General features: G+C 24.2%; 10 protein-coding genes across 10 annotated transcripts; 5 read left to right on the forward strand and 5 right to left on the reverse strand. All coding sequences in view use genetic code 12, as the record gives it.

The window, feature by feature from the left end:
• Positions 1-44: 44 nt before the first annotated feature.
• Positions 45-2,510, forward strand: NAG6 (dynamin-like GTPase; the record flags this gene model as incomplete). The annotated part of the gene is made up of 1 exon (XM_051762926.1): positions 45-2,510. The coding sequence occupies one exon, from the start codon at positions 45-47 to the stop codon at positions 2,508-2,510; it is 2,466 nt and encodes an 821-aa protein (XP_051620957.1).
• A 1,218-nt stretch (positions 2,511-3,728) lies between these two features.
• HXK1 (hexokinase 1) lies at positions 3,729-5,381 on the forward strand (the record flags this gene model as incomplete). The annotated part of the gene is made up of 1 exon (XM_051762927.1): positions 3,729-5,381. The coding sequence occupies one exon, from the start codon at positions 3,729-3,731 to the stop codon at positions 5,379-5,381; it is 1,653 nt and encodes a 550-aa protein (XP_051620958.1).
• A 337-nt stretch (positions 5,382-5,718) lies between these two features.
• On the reverse strand, positions 5,719-6,480 carry NAG1 (Nag1p; the record flags this gene model as incomplete). Its single annotated transcript, XM_051762928.1, has 1 exon — positions 5,719-6,480. The coding sequence occupies one exon, from the start codon at positions 6,478-6,480 to the stop codon at positions 5,719-5,721; it is 762 nt and encodes a 253-aa protein (XP_051620959.1).
• Positions 6,481-7,416: 936 nt separating this feature from the next.
• On the forward strand, positions 7,417-8,742 carry DAC1 (Dac1p; the record flags this gene model as incomplete). The annotated part of the gene is made up of 1 exon (XM_051762929.1): positions 7,417-8,742. One exon carries the CDS (start codon positions 7,417-7,419, stop codon positions 8,740-8,742), a length of 1,326 nt encoding a protein of 441 aa, XP_051620960.1.
• Positions 8,743-10,478: 1,736 nt separating this feature from the next.
• Positions 10,479-11,181, forward strand: KGF54_002450 (DNA-directed RNA polymerase core subunit; the record flags this gene model as incomplete). Its single annotated transcript, XM_051762931.1, has 2 exons — positions 10,479-10,553; positions 10,612-11,181. 2 exons carry the CDS (start codon positions 10,479-10,481, stop codon positions 11,179-11,181), a joined length of 645 nt encoding a protein of 214 aa, XP_051620961.1.
• Positions 11,182-11,269: 88 nt separating this feature from the next.
• On the reverse strand, positions 11,270-12,010 carry KGF54_002451 (2,5-diamino-6-(ribosylamino)-4(3H)-pyrimidinone 5'-phosphate reductase; the record flags this gene model as incomplete). The annotated part of the gene is made up of 1 exon (XM_051762932.1): positions 11,270-12,010. One exon carries the CDS (start codon positions 12,008-12,010, stop codon positions 11,270-11,272), a length of 741 nt encoding a protein of 246 aa, XP_051620962.1.
• A 103-nt stretch (positions 12,011-12,113) lies between these two features.
• On the reverse strand, positions 12,114-12,584 carry KGF54_002452 (uncharacterized protein; the record flags this gene model as incomplete). The annotated part of the gene is made up of 1 exon (XM_051762933.1): positions 12,114-12,584. One exon carries the CDS (start codon positions 12,582-12,584, stop codon positions 12,114-12,116), a length of 471 nt encoding a protein of 156 aa, XP_051620963.1.
• A 681-nt stretch (positions 12,585-13,265) lies between these two features.
• On the forward strand, positions 13,266-14,276 carry FEN1 (fatty acid elongase; the record flags this gene model as incomplete). The annotated part of the gene is made up of 1 exon (XM_051762934.1): positions 13,266-14,276. The coding sequence occupies one exon, from the start codon at positions 13,266-13,268 to the stop codon at positions 14,274-14,276; it is 1,011 nt and encodes a 336-aa protein (XP_051620964.1).
• A 120-nt stretch (positions 14,277-14,396) lies between these two features.
• On the reverse strand, positions 14,397-15,374 carry RBK1 (putative ribokinase; the record flags this gene model as incomplete). Its single annotated transcript, XM_051762935.1, has 1 exon — positions 14,397-15,374. The coding sequence occupies one exon, from the start codon at positions 15,372-15,374 to the stop codon at positions 14,397-14,399; it is 978 nt and encodes a 325-aa protein (XP_051620965.1).
• Positions 15,375-15,583: 209 nt separating this feature from the next.
• RPG1A (translation initiation factor eIF3 subunit a) lies at positions 15,584-18,238 on the reverse strand (the record flags this gene model as incomplete). Its single annotated transcript, XM_051762936.1, has 1 exon — positions 15,584-18,238. One exon carries the CDS (start codon positions 18,236-18,238, stop codon positions 15,584-15,586), a length of 2,655 nt encoding a protein of 884 aa, XP_051620966.1.
• Between the last annotated feature and the right edge of the window lie 10 nt (positions 18,239-18,248).

Consider the following 18,248-nt stretch of genomic DNA (forward strand, 5'->3'; position numbering starts at 1 on the left):
TCTCCCCACAATATTGTTATTATTCATCCAAAAAGATCAAAAAGATGTCTGAAGAACCACTATCACAATCTTCATCATCTTCATCATTTGTTCCTATACCATTACAAGATGCAATTCAAGTAATTGATGAGTATAAACATTTCAATGATGAAATTTTAGATTATGTTAATAAAACTTCAACCTACGGTCATAATTATCATATAGTGGCCGTATTTGGTTCACAATCAACTGGTAAATCAACTTTATTAAATAAATTGTTTAATACCAATTTCGATGTTATGAATGAATCAAATAGACAACAAACCACCAAAGGAATTTGGTTAGCTCATTCGCCAGCAATATCATCAACATCAGGACAATTCTCAAATAAATCAAATATTTTAGTTATGGATGTTGAAGGTACAGATGGAAGAGAAAGAGGAGAAGATCAAGATTTTGAAAGAAAAGCAGCATTATTTGCATTATCAACTTCAGAAGTTTTAATATTAAATATTTGGGAACATCAAATTGGTTTATATCAAGGTGCAAATATGGGATTATTAAAAACTGTATTTGAAGTTAACATAACATTATTTGGTAAAAGTAAATTAGAAAAAAAAAATGATCATAGAGTATTATTGTTGGTTGTTATTAGAGATCATGTTGGAAATACACCAGTTGAAAGTTTAGCAAGTACTATAACTCAAGATTTGAAAAAAATGTGGGATTCTTTGTCAAAACCAAGTGAATTTGAACATTTAAAATTTGAAGATTTTTTTGATCTCGATTTCCATGCATTAAATCATAAGATATTACAACCAGAACAGTTTATTACAGGAATTAATAAATTAGGTGATAGATTATTAAAAGAAAATGATTTATTTAAACCAGAATATCATCATAATATCCCAATTGATGGCTGGACATTATATGCTGAAAAATGTTGGGAACAAATTGAAAATAACAAAGATTTAGATTTACCAACTCAACAAATTTTAGTAGCTCAATTCAAATGTGATGAAATTGTTGAAATAGTATATCAAGAATTTTTAAGTAAATTTAATGAACACTTCAAATTAACACAAGAGAATCCAAATTTTGAAAATTTAGGTTTATTGTTTAATGACTTGAAAAATGAAGTATTAGAAGATTATGATCAATTAGCTGCCAAATATAATCAATCCGTTTATGAACTGAAGAGACTTAAATTAGAATCGTTGGTCAATACAAAATTTAAAGAAGTATTTGACTTATATTCAAGACAATTAATTCAAAATTCAACTTCATCATTTGAAAATGATTTAATAGCATTAAAAGGTCAAAATTTTGTAGAACAATCACAAAAATTATCAACAAGCATTATTACATTAGTTGCATTAAATTTGGGATTAATTTCTTTGAATGGTTCAATTGATCATAAGGATTTAATTTCAAATTTTGAAAAAGATATTGCAGGTACAATACTAAAACAGCAAAAAATTGAATTAGATAATATTATAAATAAGTCTGTTAAAAAATTAAATACAAATTTAACAAAATTCATGCAATTAGAAATAAATGATCCAAATGAAAAAACTTGGGATAATATCTTGAATAAATTTAAAGAATTAATTAATGATATCAGTTTAAAATATCCAAACAACGATTTTAATCTAAATACATCAGACGAGCAAAATGAAGAAGCGATTAAAAAATTTAAATTTAAATCATGGAACAATTTTCATGAAATCATACATAAATTAATTTTTAAAGAAAAAGTTTTAGAATTATTAATTAATAAATTTGATGATAAATTTAGATATGATCAAAATGGATTACCAAAATTATATCAAAATACAACTGAATTAGAAACAAATTTTGCTATAGCTAAAGAACATTCATTAAACATTTTACCAATTTTAACAATTGCAAAATTAAGTGATGATTCAGAAATAATTCCAGATTATAATATTTTTGATAAAAATTTAAGAATTAAATATGGATTAAAGATTGAAGATGAAGATGAATATGAAGATGATGATGAATTAAAAGAAGAAGAAGCAGAAACAAATGCATTTGCTAATATAATAAATGAAACTGAAAAATCTCAAATATTTCAAAAATTTAAAAAGGAAATTGATGCAAAATTTATGGAAACTAAAAGATCAATTGTTCAACATATTACTTCAATACCATATTATATATATATAATTATAATAATTTTAGGATGGAATGAATTTATGGCAATAATCAGAAATCCTTTTACATTTGCATTATCAATATTAATATTAGCATCAATTTATATATTATATTCAATGAATTTATTAAAACCAGCAATTACAATAACAACAAGATTAATTGATGAAATAATTGTTGCAGGTAAAACAAAATTAAAAGAAGTATTAATTGATGATTTTGATATACAAGCAAGAAATTTATCAAAAATTAGTGGACAATCTAAACAACCGATAGAAGAAGAAGGAGTTGAAAATATTGAATTAGAAGATTTCAATAAACCAAAAGTTCTTGTTGAAGATATTAATGACGAATAAGAGAAAGTTTTTTTAATATAGTTTTTTATATAGTAAGTTTTTAATAATACTATAAAAAAGTAAATATAGTGTTTAGTTGTTATTCGTATATACTTGTAATAAATCAGATTTGTCTTCAATAGTAATAAAATATTAAAAATTTAATATGTCAAAATTGAAAATAAATCAAATTTGTATAATAATATTTTATTTTTTTAATATATGATAAACAAAATGACGCAATAAATTATAAATTGAAACATCAGTGCGCAGTTTCAAAGACCGACCCCATTTATTTATAATATTCCGCTAAATTTTAAATCTACAACCAATGGAGCCAATCTTTTTTAGAAATAAAAACAATATGGACATTTCTTGAATTTATTAGTAAATTTTTATAAGTATAAATGATCTATTGTTACTTCTCGGAAAAATTTAAAGCAGCTGTAAGATTTTAAAACTAACAATCAAAAATTAAAAAGAAACTTCAAAACAGTTTAAAGTACAGTCATTACATTATTAAAAGTGGCAAAATACTTTGTTGTTTTCAGCTTGAACTATCAATCAAGGCTCAAAAAATTGATAGTAAGGATTAATTTAATTAAAAGAAAGCGCCGTAGAAAAAATAATTAATGTTGAGGGTATCAATTAAAAACAATTAAAATCAATCGAAATGATCCAATTATTTCAATCAGCTCAAAGAATAGATTAAATTAAAAAATGTAGCTATTGTAACATTGTTGTAACATAATTTTTATTATTTAAACAAATTTAATTACACAAAAAAAATTAAAAAAAAATAAAAAAGAATTACAACTTAATTACAACTTTGAATCTAACTGAAATCAAATAGTTTTTTTTCTACAACATATTTACTTTTGTATATTCATAAAGATATATTACTACAACCATTCTATTAAATACCTATATCATTTATTATTTTGTATCATCATTTTATTCTTTATTAAATTCGAAATTATTATGGAATAATTTACAATTAATTTAATTTTTTTTTTTTTTACTATCAAAAGAATTATTTAAAATAGAAATACAACCATAAGTTTTCAATTTAACTTATATCATTAGCAAAAGTATTCATATATATATGTATATATATATCCGCAACCCAATAATTTTAACATAATCATTATCTCATTTGCATTTACAAATTATTCATACATTTTATACTATTTGTTTCGTTTAATCTCATACCTTTTTCAGCATATTTCACTTCATATCATGACAATTATTTCATCTTCACAGAATGATTCAGGATCTTTTAAAACTACAAAATATTTTAAAAATACTATAACGACATCTACATCAAATATTTCCACTACTGATTCATCTCCTTCCACACCTAATGGATCATTAGAATCAATTAATATGTTAACAAATTTAAATTTATCAACTTCTTTATCATCAACTTCTACAACTGTTACTTCAACTTCATCATTATTAGATTCAATAGTTGACTCATTCACAAAACCATTAAATAATGAAAATTTAAATAATCATTCTAATTTATTAGTTGATGATTTTAATTCTTCATTATTACAAGATTCTATTACAATGATTCCAAATTATAATATATCTCCAACTGGTGAAGAAGAAGGCTCATATCTTGTAGTTGATTTAGGTGGTTCAACTTTAAGAGTCGCCATTGTAAATATAGACTCACCATTGTCTAATAAAGACCGTAAAGATAGGTTACAAGTTATAATTGAAAATAAATGGATAATATCAAATGAATATAAAACTATCAATTATGAATTTTTTAAATTTATTGGATCAAAAATACAAGATACATTAAATAAACAATCTTTAATCAACACAAAAAATGTAATAAATACAGGTATTACTTGGTCATTTCCTTTAGATACTACAAGTTTTAATAATGGTAAAATACGTCATGTTTCAAAAGGTTATACAATTGATAAAGAAATATATGATCAAGATTTAAAAGAAGTATTTGAGTCAGTATTATTAAAAGAATTTAATATTCAAATAGATATAAGATCAATTTTAAATGATTCTTTAGCTGTTTATTCTGCAGGTTCATTTTTAGATGATAAAATGAGATTAGCAATGGTTTTGGGAACTGGTTTCAATATGTGTTGTCAATTACAAACAAACAAAAATAGAATGCATTCAAAAAAATTAATTGATAATGAAATTTTGATCAACACAGAATTATCATTATTTGGTCAACATTTATGTGATGATTTTACTACAAAATATGATGGATTCATTGATAAAAGATTTAATCATTTCAAACATCATTTTAAAACTTATTTATCAGAAGATCCAGATTGTAATTTATTATTTCAACCTCATGAATTAATGACAAGTGGTAGATACTTACCAGAGCTACTTAGATTAATATTAATTGATTTAATTAATAATGAAGAAATAATGACAAATTTCAATAAAAGTGAATTAAACGAAATTATAAATTTAAGATATGATGGATTCTCAGGAGAATTAATGTGTTTTATAAATGAATGTAATGATTATAATTTAATCACTTTAAAATTCAAAGAATTTTATAATTGGGAGGATGAAAAAAATATAAAGAATTCCGATATTGAAATAATGAAGATTATAATTGAATCAATAATAAAAAGAGCTTCATTTATTGTAGCAAATACAATAATTGGGTTTTTCAAATTATTTAAACAACATAATAATGATGAAAATTTAGAAGGTTTAATTACTATAGGCTACGTTGGTTCCGTTTTGAATTATTTTCATAATTATAGAAATTTAATCATTGAATATGTAAATTCAAGTAATGATGCAATTAATGAAGGTTATAAAGTTGATTTGAAATTAATTGAAAATAGTTCAATTATTGGTGCAGCAATTGGAGCTGCTTATTATTCAAAGTAAATATGAATGAAAAAAATAGGTAAAAAGTATTATGGAAAATACAAAAAAAGTAAAAAGCTAAATGAAAATGTATATTAATTTTGATTTTTAGTTTTGTTTTGTTATGGCATTTTTAGGGAGTTTTTAGGGGTTTTTAGATAGATAATTTAAAAGGACAATTTTATTAACAAAATTTTCAATTGTAGAATACGTAAAAACTTCTGAATAGTAAGTAACATTCACTAAACTTGTATTAGAATTAAGGATAATGTAAAAAACAGTAAATACAACAAAAAAAAAAGCATTATTTCATTATTACAATACTACTCTAAACTATTTATTTTATCTATAATATTACTTATAATTTTGATTTTAATCCAGCAGCTGCATTATCACAAACAATTAAAACATTTGAATGATCTTGTAAATAACTTGAAGGAAATTTTGGATCATTTGGTTTACCATTTATAGTTTTATCTAAAGCAAATTTTTTATTTTCTCCCAATACAATAATTGCAATTTCTTCAGAATTATCTAAAATTGTTGATATACCAACACTTAAAGCAAAACGAGGAACCTTCTTGAGATCATTTTCAAAAAATCTTGAATTTGCTTTTATTGTTGAATCAACTAATTCTACTTTTCTTGTTTTTGAATTTCTTGTTGATCCACTTTCATTAAATGCTAAATGACCTTCTGGTCCTAATCCACCTAAAAATAAATTTATTTTACCATATTTTTTAATTTTTAATTCATAGTTTTCACATTCCTTTTCTATATTTGAAGTTAATCCATTTAAAATATTTATATTTTCTTTTGGAATATCTATATGATTAAAAAATTTATCATACATAAAATAATGATAAGATTGTGGATTTGTTGGTGATAAATTTAAGTATTCATCCATATTAAAAGTTATAACATTTTTAAAAGTAATTAAACCCTTTTTATTGGCTTCAATTAATCTCTTGTATATTCCTTCTGGTGATGAACCTGTTGGTAAACCTAATATAAATGGTTTTGATGATGTGGGATTAAATGTATTAATTTTTTTAATTATATAATCAGCAAGATATTGTGATGCATCTTCATCTGATGAAAAAGTTGCTTGTCTCATCATTTATTGAATTGGTTGATATAGTAATGAAGAATTGTATGAAATTATGAATATATATAGATCAATATATAACATGATTTAAGTAAGATGTTTTCAAATATAACTGTTAATATAATTAATGTATGTATGTTATATTAAAACCGTAAGTTAAATGCGACGTTACATAATTATCATAATTATCATAATAATAATTGTAAAATTTCTATTAACTAAAAACAATCATTCCAATAATGTGAAAGTATTGATACAAAAGAAATCTAATAAAACCAATAATAGAATTTTTAGGCGTAGAGTTAATACAACAATTGTTGCCACTTTGGGGCAATCAAGTCAAAGAAATAGTGGTGGTTGTAATGGAAAATCATTAATCGTTTTAATACTAGATCTTTAGCAAAACTTTCAATGTAACATAATTCAATGTTACATTTAAAGATCTCATGTTACATTTTTAGAGATGACTTTAAACAAAAAGCAATTTATTTTGTGTAATTCGATTTGAATGATCAATATTATAATTATGTAATACCTACACTGTGTATTACATAATTTATTATCTAATATAAGGGGTATTATTACATAATATTTGACATATTATTATGTAATATTATACTTATTAATTACAACATTTGAATCATTTCTTTAATAGAATTCTAAAATTGCAATCATTTTCTAAATAACTAATTATGATATGGAAGAAAATGAAAAATTATATAACACTCGTGCTTCTTCAATATATTTAAATATATATATATACTATGATTTATTCAAATACATTTTAATATCAACAGGTTTAATATAACTTCTATTTATTTGTTATACAACTTTACAACATATTCATTTTTTTTTAATTATACCCTTTTTATAGATTAAATTTCATATATTCATTCATTACATTATACCCATTCAATTCATAAAATTATATAAACATTATACCAAATTATGTCATCAATTACTAAATTTACAAATTGTCATTTAATAGATAATGGAAAATTATATCAAAATACTGATTTATATGTGGATAATAAAACTCAAAAAATTATACATAAACCATTAAATTTTAACAATATTGATAATATAAAAATTATAGATTTAAAAGGTGAAATATTAGCTCCAGGTTTTATAGATATTCAAAATAATGGAATTTATGGATTAAATTTTTCAAATTTAAATACAAATTCAACTGATGAAGATATAAAAGAATTTAAATTATTTTATAAAGATGCTATGAAAAAATATTTATCAACTGGTGTTACATCATTATGTCCAACTGTTACTTCAAATTTTTCAGATGTTTATTTGAAAGTTTTACCAATATATAAAAGATCAAGATTAAATAATCAATGTGATTCTTTAGGTGCTCATTTAGAAGGTCCTTTTATAAATAAACAAAAAAAAGGTTGTCATCCAGTTGAAACATTTGTTGATGCTAACCCTACAATAGTAAAACCTGAAGATAAATTATTAGAAATTTATGGTGGTGAAAAAAATTTATTAGAAAATGTTTGTATTATTACTGCAGCTCCTGAAATTCCTGGAGTTTTAGAATTAATTCCATTTATAACTCAAAATACAAATTGTGTTTATGCAATTGGTCATACAATGACTGATTATAATACTGGTTTAAAAGCTATAAATAATGGTTGTACAATGATTACTCATTTATATAATGCAATGCCACAACCTCATCATAGAGATGCAGGAGTTATTGGTTTAATAAATACTCCAAATGTTTCAGAAAAAAATTTACCATATTTTGGATTAATTTGTGATGGAGTTCATGTAAATCCTTCAATGATAAATTTAGCTTATAAATCAAATCCAGAAAAATGTGTTTTAGTGACTGATGCAATGCATTTAATTGGTTTACCAGATGGTTCATATAAATGGGATGATCAAATTATTGTTAAAACTGGTGATAAATTATATTTAAAAGATACAACTACATTAGCTGGTGCATCAACTACTTTACCTCAATGTATTAGAAATTTAATGAAATGGTCAAATATAACATTACCAGAAGCTGTTAAAACTTGTACAAATAATGCTGCTAAATCAATTGGTTTAGAAAAAGAAAAAGGTTTTTTAAATGTTGGTTGTGATGCTGATTTTGTTGTATTAGATCATAATGGTTATGTTACAAGAGTTTTTAAATTAGGTAATGAATTTAAATCTTCTGATATTAATGAAGATATTGAATATCAAATTGAAACAGAAAAAAGTAATAACAAGCATAATAATAGTAGCAGAATTTCAGCTGTTTTATAGATTAAATTAGTTGATACAAAAATTTAGCACAATTATAATAAATAACATAATAGAATGAATTTAACACTTTCCAAATTGAAGCGTTCAACTTTAGGTTTAGAGCTCAAAAATAAAATTTAAAATGTTTAATTGAAGTATTTTTAAAATTAGATTATTCGGAGTATCAATCATCTCTAATTTATAATATTCGCCAGCAATTCATCGAAGCATCAATACCTCAACATTATTGAGACTTCGAAATTTGAAATTTGCTTTCATAGTGTTACACTCATCAATCGTTAATAAACCTCGATTGTAGTCTACAGATCGTGAAATATGGAAAATAATGCAATTTTTTAATGATGTATGTTTTTAGTAGAATTCCATTACTTTCATTATTGTTGATGATTTTTGATTGCAAAATATTCCAACAATAGTTATAAAATTTCTCAACTTAATATGAATTAATTGTTCAGACATCTTGTACTATAAAGTAGAGGAAATCAAATCTGTTGACTGTGAAGGTCCATCCGCCAATAACATAACAATATACTTAATCTATTGTAAGTTTCTTTTCTTTTCAAAACTCTACAAAGAAAGAGAAACATAAAAATTAATATTAGGTATATTATGTATAACAAAAATTAAAAGATGTTTCACTTTAATTATAAATTACCCCCCTTTCGCGTTTGTAGAAAAAAAAAAAAAAAGATTTTGTATATAAATATGGAGAAAAATCTTGAAATAATTTTTTTTTTTCTATTTTCCCTAATTAAATTAGAGAAACACATTTAATGGGGATATCAATCAAATAATAACGTTTTAATAAATATTTCATTAGAAAATGGATATTGAAGAAATTCAATCCCTTATTAATTGGTATGGTGCTTAAGTTGAGGATATCTTTAAGTAAAGTATTAATCTTGGAGTTTAATCCTAGTATTTAAATGCTTTATTGAAGTATTTTTTTTTTGAATGAAATCACAAGGAGTATCATCATTTGTTTAAATTTATGATATTCGTTGAGATTGTACCATAGCATCAAGACCAAAGCTTCATTGTGTTGTCTAAATCCTAAATGGTGTAAGTGTTTGTAGCCTTTTTTTAATAATTCGAAAGTCTATAGTTTTTCAATGTATGATTTGTATGATGTATGTTTTTAATCAAAAATTTGTAGATATCATTTCTTTTTATTATGAAGCTATTGATGACTTTTGATTGCAAAAGTTATTAAACCTGACGAAAGACTTCTTTTACTGAATTAAGTCAAAGAGAAAACTTAGGTCTTAAGTGACTTGATTACAAATGGTGACCTAATGAATTTTCGCTGAACTATTTCCAATAAAATCTCAAATTTCAAGGGCATAAAATTTTTAGCTTAACAACTCCATTCAATTTACATATTCTATCATCCAATTTATTTAGTGTTGATTATGATACATGTAACTATAATTACAATAGGAAAACAATTTGTTTCAAAACATTTCACATAAAACTACAATTGTATCCATTTATTAACAGTTTGGTATATACACTACTTTACATTTTTTCGATAATTTACTTACTCTCTTCTCTATGCGAAAAAAAATATTAGTTTGAGTATGGATTAACAAAATATCATCATCATTTTGATCAATTATCAACTATTATAGATACTGCAATAATCACTTTTTCACTCATCATTCACTATTAACTTACGACGATTTATTCAATTTATATTAAAATAAATATACACATATATACACAAATAATACATAATGGATGATAACGATAGAGCTATTTCACGTTTGTTTAGGACGTTTAAAACAGTGAAAGAAATGGTTAAAGATAGAGTATGTTTCTAGATATCATATAGATATACTTGGTTATTGAAATACTAACGTAATAAAGGGCTATTATATATCACAAGAAGAACTTGATATGACATTAGAAGAATTTCGAGCAAAAGTTTGTGATTCAATGGGTAATCCACAAAGAAAATTAATGTGTTTCCAAGCAACACCAACAGGAGAACAATTAGATAAATTTCCAGAAATGGGTTCTTTATGGGTAGAATTTTGTGATGAAGCAAGTGTTGGTATAAAAACAATGAGAAATTTTTGTATACATATAAGTGAAAAAAATTTTTCAACTGGTATTTTCATATATCAAAATAGTATTACTCCAAGTGCAAATAAATTAATTCCCACTGTACAACCAGCAAGTATTGAAACATTTCAAGAAAATGATTTAATTGTTAATATAACTCATCATGAGTTAGTGCCAAAACATATCAAATTAAGTAAAATTGAAAAGAAAGAGTTATTAGAAAGATATAGATTAAAAGAATCCCAACTACCAAGAATTCAAAGAGAAGATCCAGTTGCAAGATATTTAGGTTTAAAAAGAGGAGAAATTGTTAAAATTATAAGAAGATCTGAAACTTCTGGTAGATATGCATCTTATAGAATTTGTTTATAGGATATTTATTATTTATTTAATTACTTAACAATGTTTGTAATATATATAATAATTTTAATATTTTAATACTTCTATAAAACTATGTAATCTATTTAAGTATACCGCAAAGGACACTATCTTGTTTACCGTTCCACCATTTAAAATTTTTTAATTCAACTTGTTTATTGGGTGAAACTTCAACTCCATCTTTACCTAAAAATATTGGAGCAATTGTTATAATTAAACTATTGAAAAGTTTTTTATTTGATGATAATATATCGTTTATAATAGTAGCACCACCCTCAACCATAATTGAATTTAAACCCAATTTGTTCAATTCTTCAAATATTAAATTCCAATTATCTTTTCTATTTTTAAGTAATGCTAATTTTATATAATCTCCACCTTGCTTTTTTAATTTTAAACTATTTTTAGTATGTTCTATTGAATCATCAATCAAAATATACGGTGGTAATCCCTGTTTCATTTCGCAAATTTTAGATAATTGAGAATTATCATAATCCCATTTATTTAATGGATCAGTTATAATTGGTCTTATTAATGGTAATTCCCCATCATTATCTGTTTCCAAATATCTACAATTTAATTTTGGATCATCAGCTAATACAGTATTTATACCAACTAATATAGCTTGATGTTTTGATCTTAAATAATGTGTCATTGTTTTAGTTTCTAAATGTGATAATTTTGTTTGAATTCCAGGTTTTGCAGAAATTCTTGAATCAATTGATTGTGCATAAGTTAATGTTATATATTTATCATCTTTATTATTGGGTATATATGGTTTTAAAAATGGTATTAGTGATTCTGGTAATGGTGGTAATGACATAAAGTACAACTGTTTAAAGTAATGAATCTTGAAATAAATTTACAATCTTACTTAGTCTTATTTTTTTTCCTCACCAAATTTACAAATACAAGAATTACTTCAATTAATATATTTTATTTAAATCTTTTTGATTTCTATTAAATTGATCTTCTTTTTCTAATTCTAATTGTTTTATAATTTCTTGATCTCTTAAAAATCTTTTTTTTTCTCGTAATTTCCAATTATTAAATTCTAATTCTGGATTTAAATCATCAGTATCATCAATTGAATTTATACCATTTAATTCATCTTTTGATGAATCTATATTATTTATTTTACTTTTTTGATCTAATTGAGATATTAAAGTTTCTTTTCTTTGGTTACTAGATGTGGTAGTCAATTGATTCTCATTATTACTAATAGTTTTATTATCATCATCAATATTCTTATTATTATTTCTTTGATTTTTAGATATAAATATTGGTTTTGTAATAATATTTTGTTCTTCTTCTTCTGAGGATGATGAATTAGATGAATCAGATTCGTAGGATGATGATGAAGAGGGGTTATTGTTATTTTCATTTTCATGTGACATTTATAATTCAAAAAGAATGTTAAATAAAATATTAAATGAATATAAAATCTCGAGTAAAATAAATTTATAAAACTGTACTGTATATAATTTATAAGATATTGAGGGGTAAATAATCAAGTAAATAAATATCAATTTTGATTTATACCATCAATTCATTAATATTATAGAAGGTAGATTAATTGAATTAAATGATGAGATGATATCAAAGTAAATTATTAATGTATATGTATTTAATAAGTAACAATAAGATATATTATAATACAATAATATTGTAACATTGATGTGAAACGTTGAAAATTATTACTAGACTATTTAAAATAATATTAAAAAATTTACCTTACTGTTTAAGTAAATTCAACACAAATAAACTCCGAAATAAGTTTGTACCACATCGACCAGATTACGGTATTAAATTTAATTCGATTCTTCCTTCGTGCCATTCGAATTTTTTGTTTTAATTCGTTTGTCTTTTTTAACGCGATATAAATTAATTTTTTAAAATTTCTTTTTTTTTTCTTTTTCTGTCAATTTTGATAATTTTTTTTTTTACTTTTGTTTATTGTTTACAAATTAAATTTTTCAATACTTTTACAAGATAAAATTTCAAAATTTTAGTATTAAAAGAAAGGTCTTTCACTAAATTTTATACTAAGTCTGTAATAAATATTATTAATTGAAAAGATGTCCTTCCCAACACCAACTTGGGATACTCCTTTTGGAATTAAATTATGGCCATTATTTAATTCACTTATTTCAACTATAACTAATAATTATTTTATTCCATCAAATTTTAAATTTATTGAAGGTATTACTCCTTTATCAACTTTTCAACCAGTTGCTTTAGCTATATTAACTTATTATATTATTATATTTGGTGGTAATTATATTTTTAAAAAATTTAATATTAAACCTTTTATACTAAATGGTTTATTTCAAATTCATAATATTATTTTAACTACTATATCATTTACTTTATTAATTTTAATGATTGAACAATTAATTCCAATGATTCATTATAATGGTTTATTTTTTGCAATTTGTTCAACAAAAGCATGGACTCAACCATTAGTTTGTTTATATTATTTAAATTATTTAACAAAATTTGTTGAATTTATTGATACATTATTTTTAGTTATTAAACAAAAAAAATTAACTTTTTTACATACTTATCATCATGGTGCAACTGCTTTATTATGTTATACTCAATTAATTGGTGATACTTCTATTTCATGGGTACCAATTTCTTTAAATTTAGGAGTTCATGTTATAATGTATTGGTATTATTTTTTAGCAGCAAGAGGTATTAGAGTTTGGTGGAAAGAATGGGTTACAAGATTTCAAATTATTCAATTTATTTTGGATTTAGGATTTGTTTATTTTGCAACTTATCAAAAATTAATTTATAATTTTTTTAATAATTATATTGATGTTTTACCATTTTGTGGAGATTGTGCTGGTAAATTGATGTCAGCTTATTCAGGTTGTGCTATATTATCATCATATTTGGTTTTATTTATTGCTTTTTATATTGATGTTTATAGAAGAAAATCTTCAAAAAAATCAAAAATTGTTAAATCAGTTAAAGGTGGTGTTGCTGCTCAAGTTAATGAATATGTTTATGTTACTGGTAGAGAAGCAACTCCTATTCCAGAAGTACAACAACAAAAACAAGTACGTTCCAGAAAAGCTTAAGTTTTTGGGGAAAATATTTGAAGTGTTAATTTTATTTATTTACTAGAGATAATTGAATACCATATAGTATTTATTAGACGATTGAAATTCCGTGATTTATAAATTAAATTCTATTTTAATCTATAAATTTTTTAAAACTTCTTCGTAAGTTGGAATTCCTTCAGCTGCTCCCTTTTTCTGTATTGCCAAACTACTTGCAATTGTTGCAAACTCAACTGCATCTTCAATTTTTTTACCTAATGCTAAATTCGAAACAACTCCTCCGAAAAATGTATCACCTGCACCAGTTGTATCTATTACATTTTCAACTTTTTTAGATTCTATAAATCTTGGTTTTGTTGTTGTGTTTCCATCATGAAATAAACTACCTTTACTTCCCATTGTTATTATTACAGTTTTTATATTACTTTGATTAATTAATTTTTGAATTTCTATTGTTAAATTTTCAAACCCTTTTACATCTTCATTAATTTTAGTTTTTGGTAATAAATGTTTAGCTACATCTAATGCTTCACCTTCATTGACTATCAATAAATCTATTTTTGACCATATTTCATTAGTTATTAGTTCTTTTTTGAAAGGTGATGGATTATATGCAATATTAATATTTGGTTTATTTAATTTTAACCAATCAATTGTTTTAGCAGTATCAGGATATTCATTTTGTAATACAACAAATCCAATATCTATATCTTTAAAATATTTAGAATATTCCTCATCTGTAGGTTTTAATTCACCATTTGTACCTGGAGTTATTAAAATTCTATTCTCACCATTTGATTCAACTATAATTACTGCAACACCAGATGATATATTTTCAATTTCTTCAATATATGTAGTATCAACTCCAGATTCAATTAAACAATTTTTTAAATTTTTACCAAAATCATCTTTACCAATTTTACCAATCATTCTAGTATGAATTTTATTAGTTGGTGATAATCTTGAAACTGCAATTGCTTCATTTAATCCTTTACCACCTTGATGAGTTTCAAATGAATTTGCTGTGTATGTTTCTCCACCTTGGGGGACTTTGTTTGTGAATGTAACTAAATCACAATTGAGTGATCCAATAATCGTAACTACTGGTTTAGACATGAGAAATCTATATGAATTTGATTGAGTTTGAAGAATTATTAGAACTGCTGCAAAATTAAAAAAAAAGAACTTTTGACATAATTAAAAGCGCATTGAGAATCGCGTTTTCAATTCACCACTTCTTTAAATGCTAAATGAATTTTATTGTCTATAAAAGAACTATATAAATACAATTTAATATTTTATTACATTAACAAATGCGAATGTAATTATGGCAATTTACCTTCTCTCTTTAATCTCATTTTTTCTGCGAATGACATGGGTTTTGCTTGTTTTGCTTTTTCTTCAGCGGCTTGAGCAGCAGCAGCTTGAGCAGCAATTTCATCTCTTTGTCTTTGTAATTCTTCATCTTTTTCTCTTTGTTTTCTCAATTCTTCCTTTAATTTAGCATGTTCAGCAGCTTGAGCTTTTCTTGCTGCTTCTTCTGCTTGAGCTTTTCTTTCTCTTTCTTTTCTTATTTTTAATTCTTCAATTCTTTGTTTTTTGACTTTTTCAATTCTTTCTTGTTTAGCTTGTTCAAATTTAGCTTGAGCTTCTTCTTTTAATTTAGCTACTTTAACTGCATTCTTAGCATCAATTTGTGATTTGAATTTGTTATAATCTGGTAATATACGTTGTAAACGATCTTTTAATGCAACAGAATCATCAAAGTCCTTTTTAGCTTTTTGAATTTTGGAATTTTTAACAGTTTCATAATTATCAAATTCTAATCCTCTTTGTTTATCTGAATCAGCTTCTAATAATTTTAATTCATATTTTCTAAATGCTCTTTCTAAATAATCAGCTTTTTTAGATGTTACTCTTAATTTTTCTTCTAATTCCTTTTTATCTTTATTTAATTGTTCAACTTGCATCATTTGTAATTTAGAAGTATCTAAATCTTTTAAATTATCTAAATCAACTTTAATGATACCTTTAGCATTAATTTCTTCAGCAATTTTACGTTTTTCATTTTCTTGAATTAAATCACGTTCTTTTTGTAATTTCTCCATCTTTTTACGTTCTTGTTCTTGAACTAATCTTTCTTGTTCTGCTTTTTGATCAGCAGCTTGTTTTTCTTGTTTCAATCTTGCTTGTAATTCTTCTTCTTCACGTCTTAATTTTTCAGCTGCTATTTTACGTTCTTCAATTATTTTGGCTCTACTAGCAATAGATTTTTGTTCAACAACAAAATCTTTCAAAGCACGTTGTTGAGCGTATTCTTGTGCTTGTCTTCTGCGTGATTCATAATTTGGATCGATAATTTGTACAGTTTCAGCCAATGTGGCGGCTAATTTACTAATTTGTGTACGAACTAATTCAGCTGGTGATATTTGTAAGTTGTTAGCAAAAGTGCTTGAGATTTCATCGAATGGATTTGATTTAAATGAAACAACACCGGCGTCATGATCAATACTTAATGAAATTAAATCATCTTTAACAGCATTTACAATTAAGTTTTCAACTTCTAATTCATTTAATGAATAATCTAAACCTTCAAATATACCTAATGATATTAAAAACTCTAATTTAACGGTTTCATATACTTGTGAGACTTGTTGGAAAATTCTGATCAAAATGACTTCAGTTAAAGTTGGGATATATCTTTTTAATTCACTGTCTGCTTCAATTGATTTGAAAATTTGAGAAACATCTTTTTTGACTGATAATGGATGAAATTCATTGGATTCTAATAAGTCGAATAATGATTTGACTGGTCCATCAACATATTTCAATATACCTCTTGATACAACTGATTTGATTAAACCTTCTTTGGTTGGAACTTGAGTTAAATTTAATAATGATGATAATTTTGAATTTTTAGTTCTATGTTCATCAACATCATTAATAGCTGTTTGTGGAATTGCTAATGTTGATAAGACTAAAATAGACGCAAATTTTTTTAATTCTTCATCTGTTGCTAATGGTGACTGTGAATACAAGTTAAAAAATTTATTCCAAGCAGCAGCATGGAACAAAGAATTATCTGAAACTGCAAAAATTCTTGCTAAATTTTCATAATAATTGGCCATCATATTTGGTTTTGGTGATTTTTTGGATGCGGTTATTAATGTATGAACGTCATCAACTGATCTAAAAGATTCTTGCCATAATTCTAATTTAACTGAAATATTCAATTGTGCAAATCTTTGTTCTAAATAACGTTGAACAGTATCACTATCTGATAAATCAATAGCATTATTAGTTGATGTTTTAGTTTGAGTTGTAACTGATTGCATGTGAACTCTTAATAATTCACATAATCTTCTAAATTCAGCTTTTCTTTTGAAATTAAGACAAAATTTAAATGCTTGATTTACAATAGCTGAATAAGTAACTTCTAATTTTGAGTTGTTTCTTAAAATATCTAGTACAGCTCTTAAAGCTTCCCATAAGAATCTTAACCATGGAGTAACTAATTCTCTTTCTGTTCTATCAGCTGTGTCAGTATTTGAAACAGCACTTAATAAAATAGTTTCAGGAGTTTGAGCAGTTTCTAAATCATCTTCAGCAGTTTCATCTTGATCAATTTTAATATCTGCTTTTGCTTGAGCTTCATCTAATTTTTTTTCAGCTAATCCAATAAATTTACGAACAATAGTTTGAACAGATTCTAAACCATTTTCTGATAATTGAATATTTTTTTTATATTGATGTAATGCATCTTTTGCTAATTTACCTTTTCTTAATTCAACTGCTAATTCAATTAATAAAATTGCAATAGGTTCTAAATCTTCGACTTGTAAATAACGAATTCTTTTAGATGTAATTAATTCATATAAAGTATCTAATGCTGCTTCTTTTTGTCCAACGGCAATTAAATCTTCAGCACGTTTTAAAACATTTTCAGGACGAAAATTATGACTCTTATGAGCTGGAGCCATTTCTTTGAAA

This window comes from Candida jiufengensis (assembly GCF_024610255.1).
Source record: "Candida jiufengensis strain CBS 10846 chromosome Unknown scaffold4, whole genome shotgun sequence".
Taxonomy (NCBI): domain Eukaryota; kingdom Fungi; phylum Ascomycota; class Pichiomycetes; order Serinales; family Debaryomycetaceae; genus Lodderomyces; species Lodderomyces jiufengensis.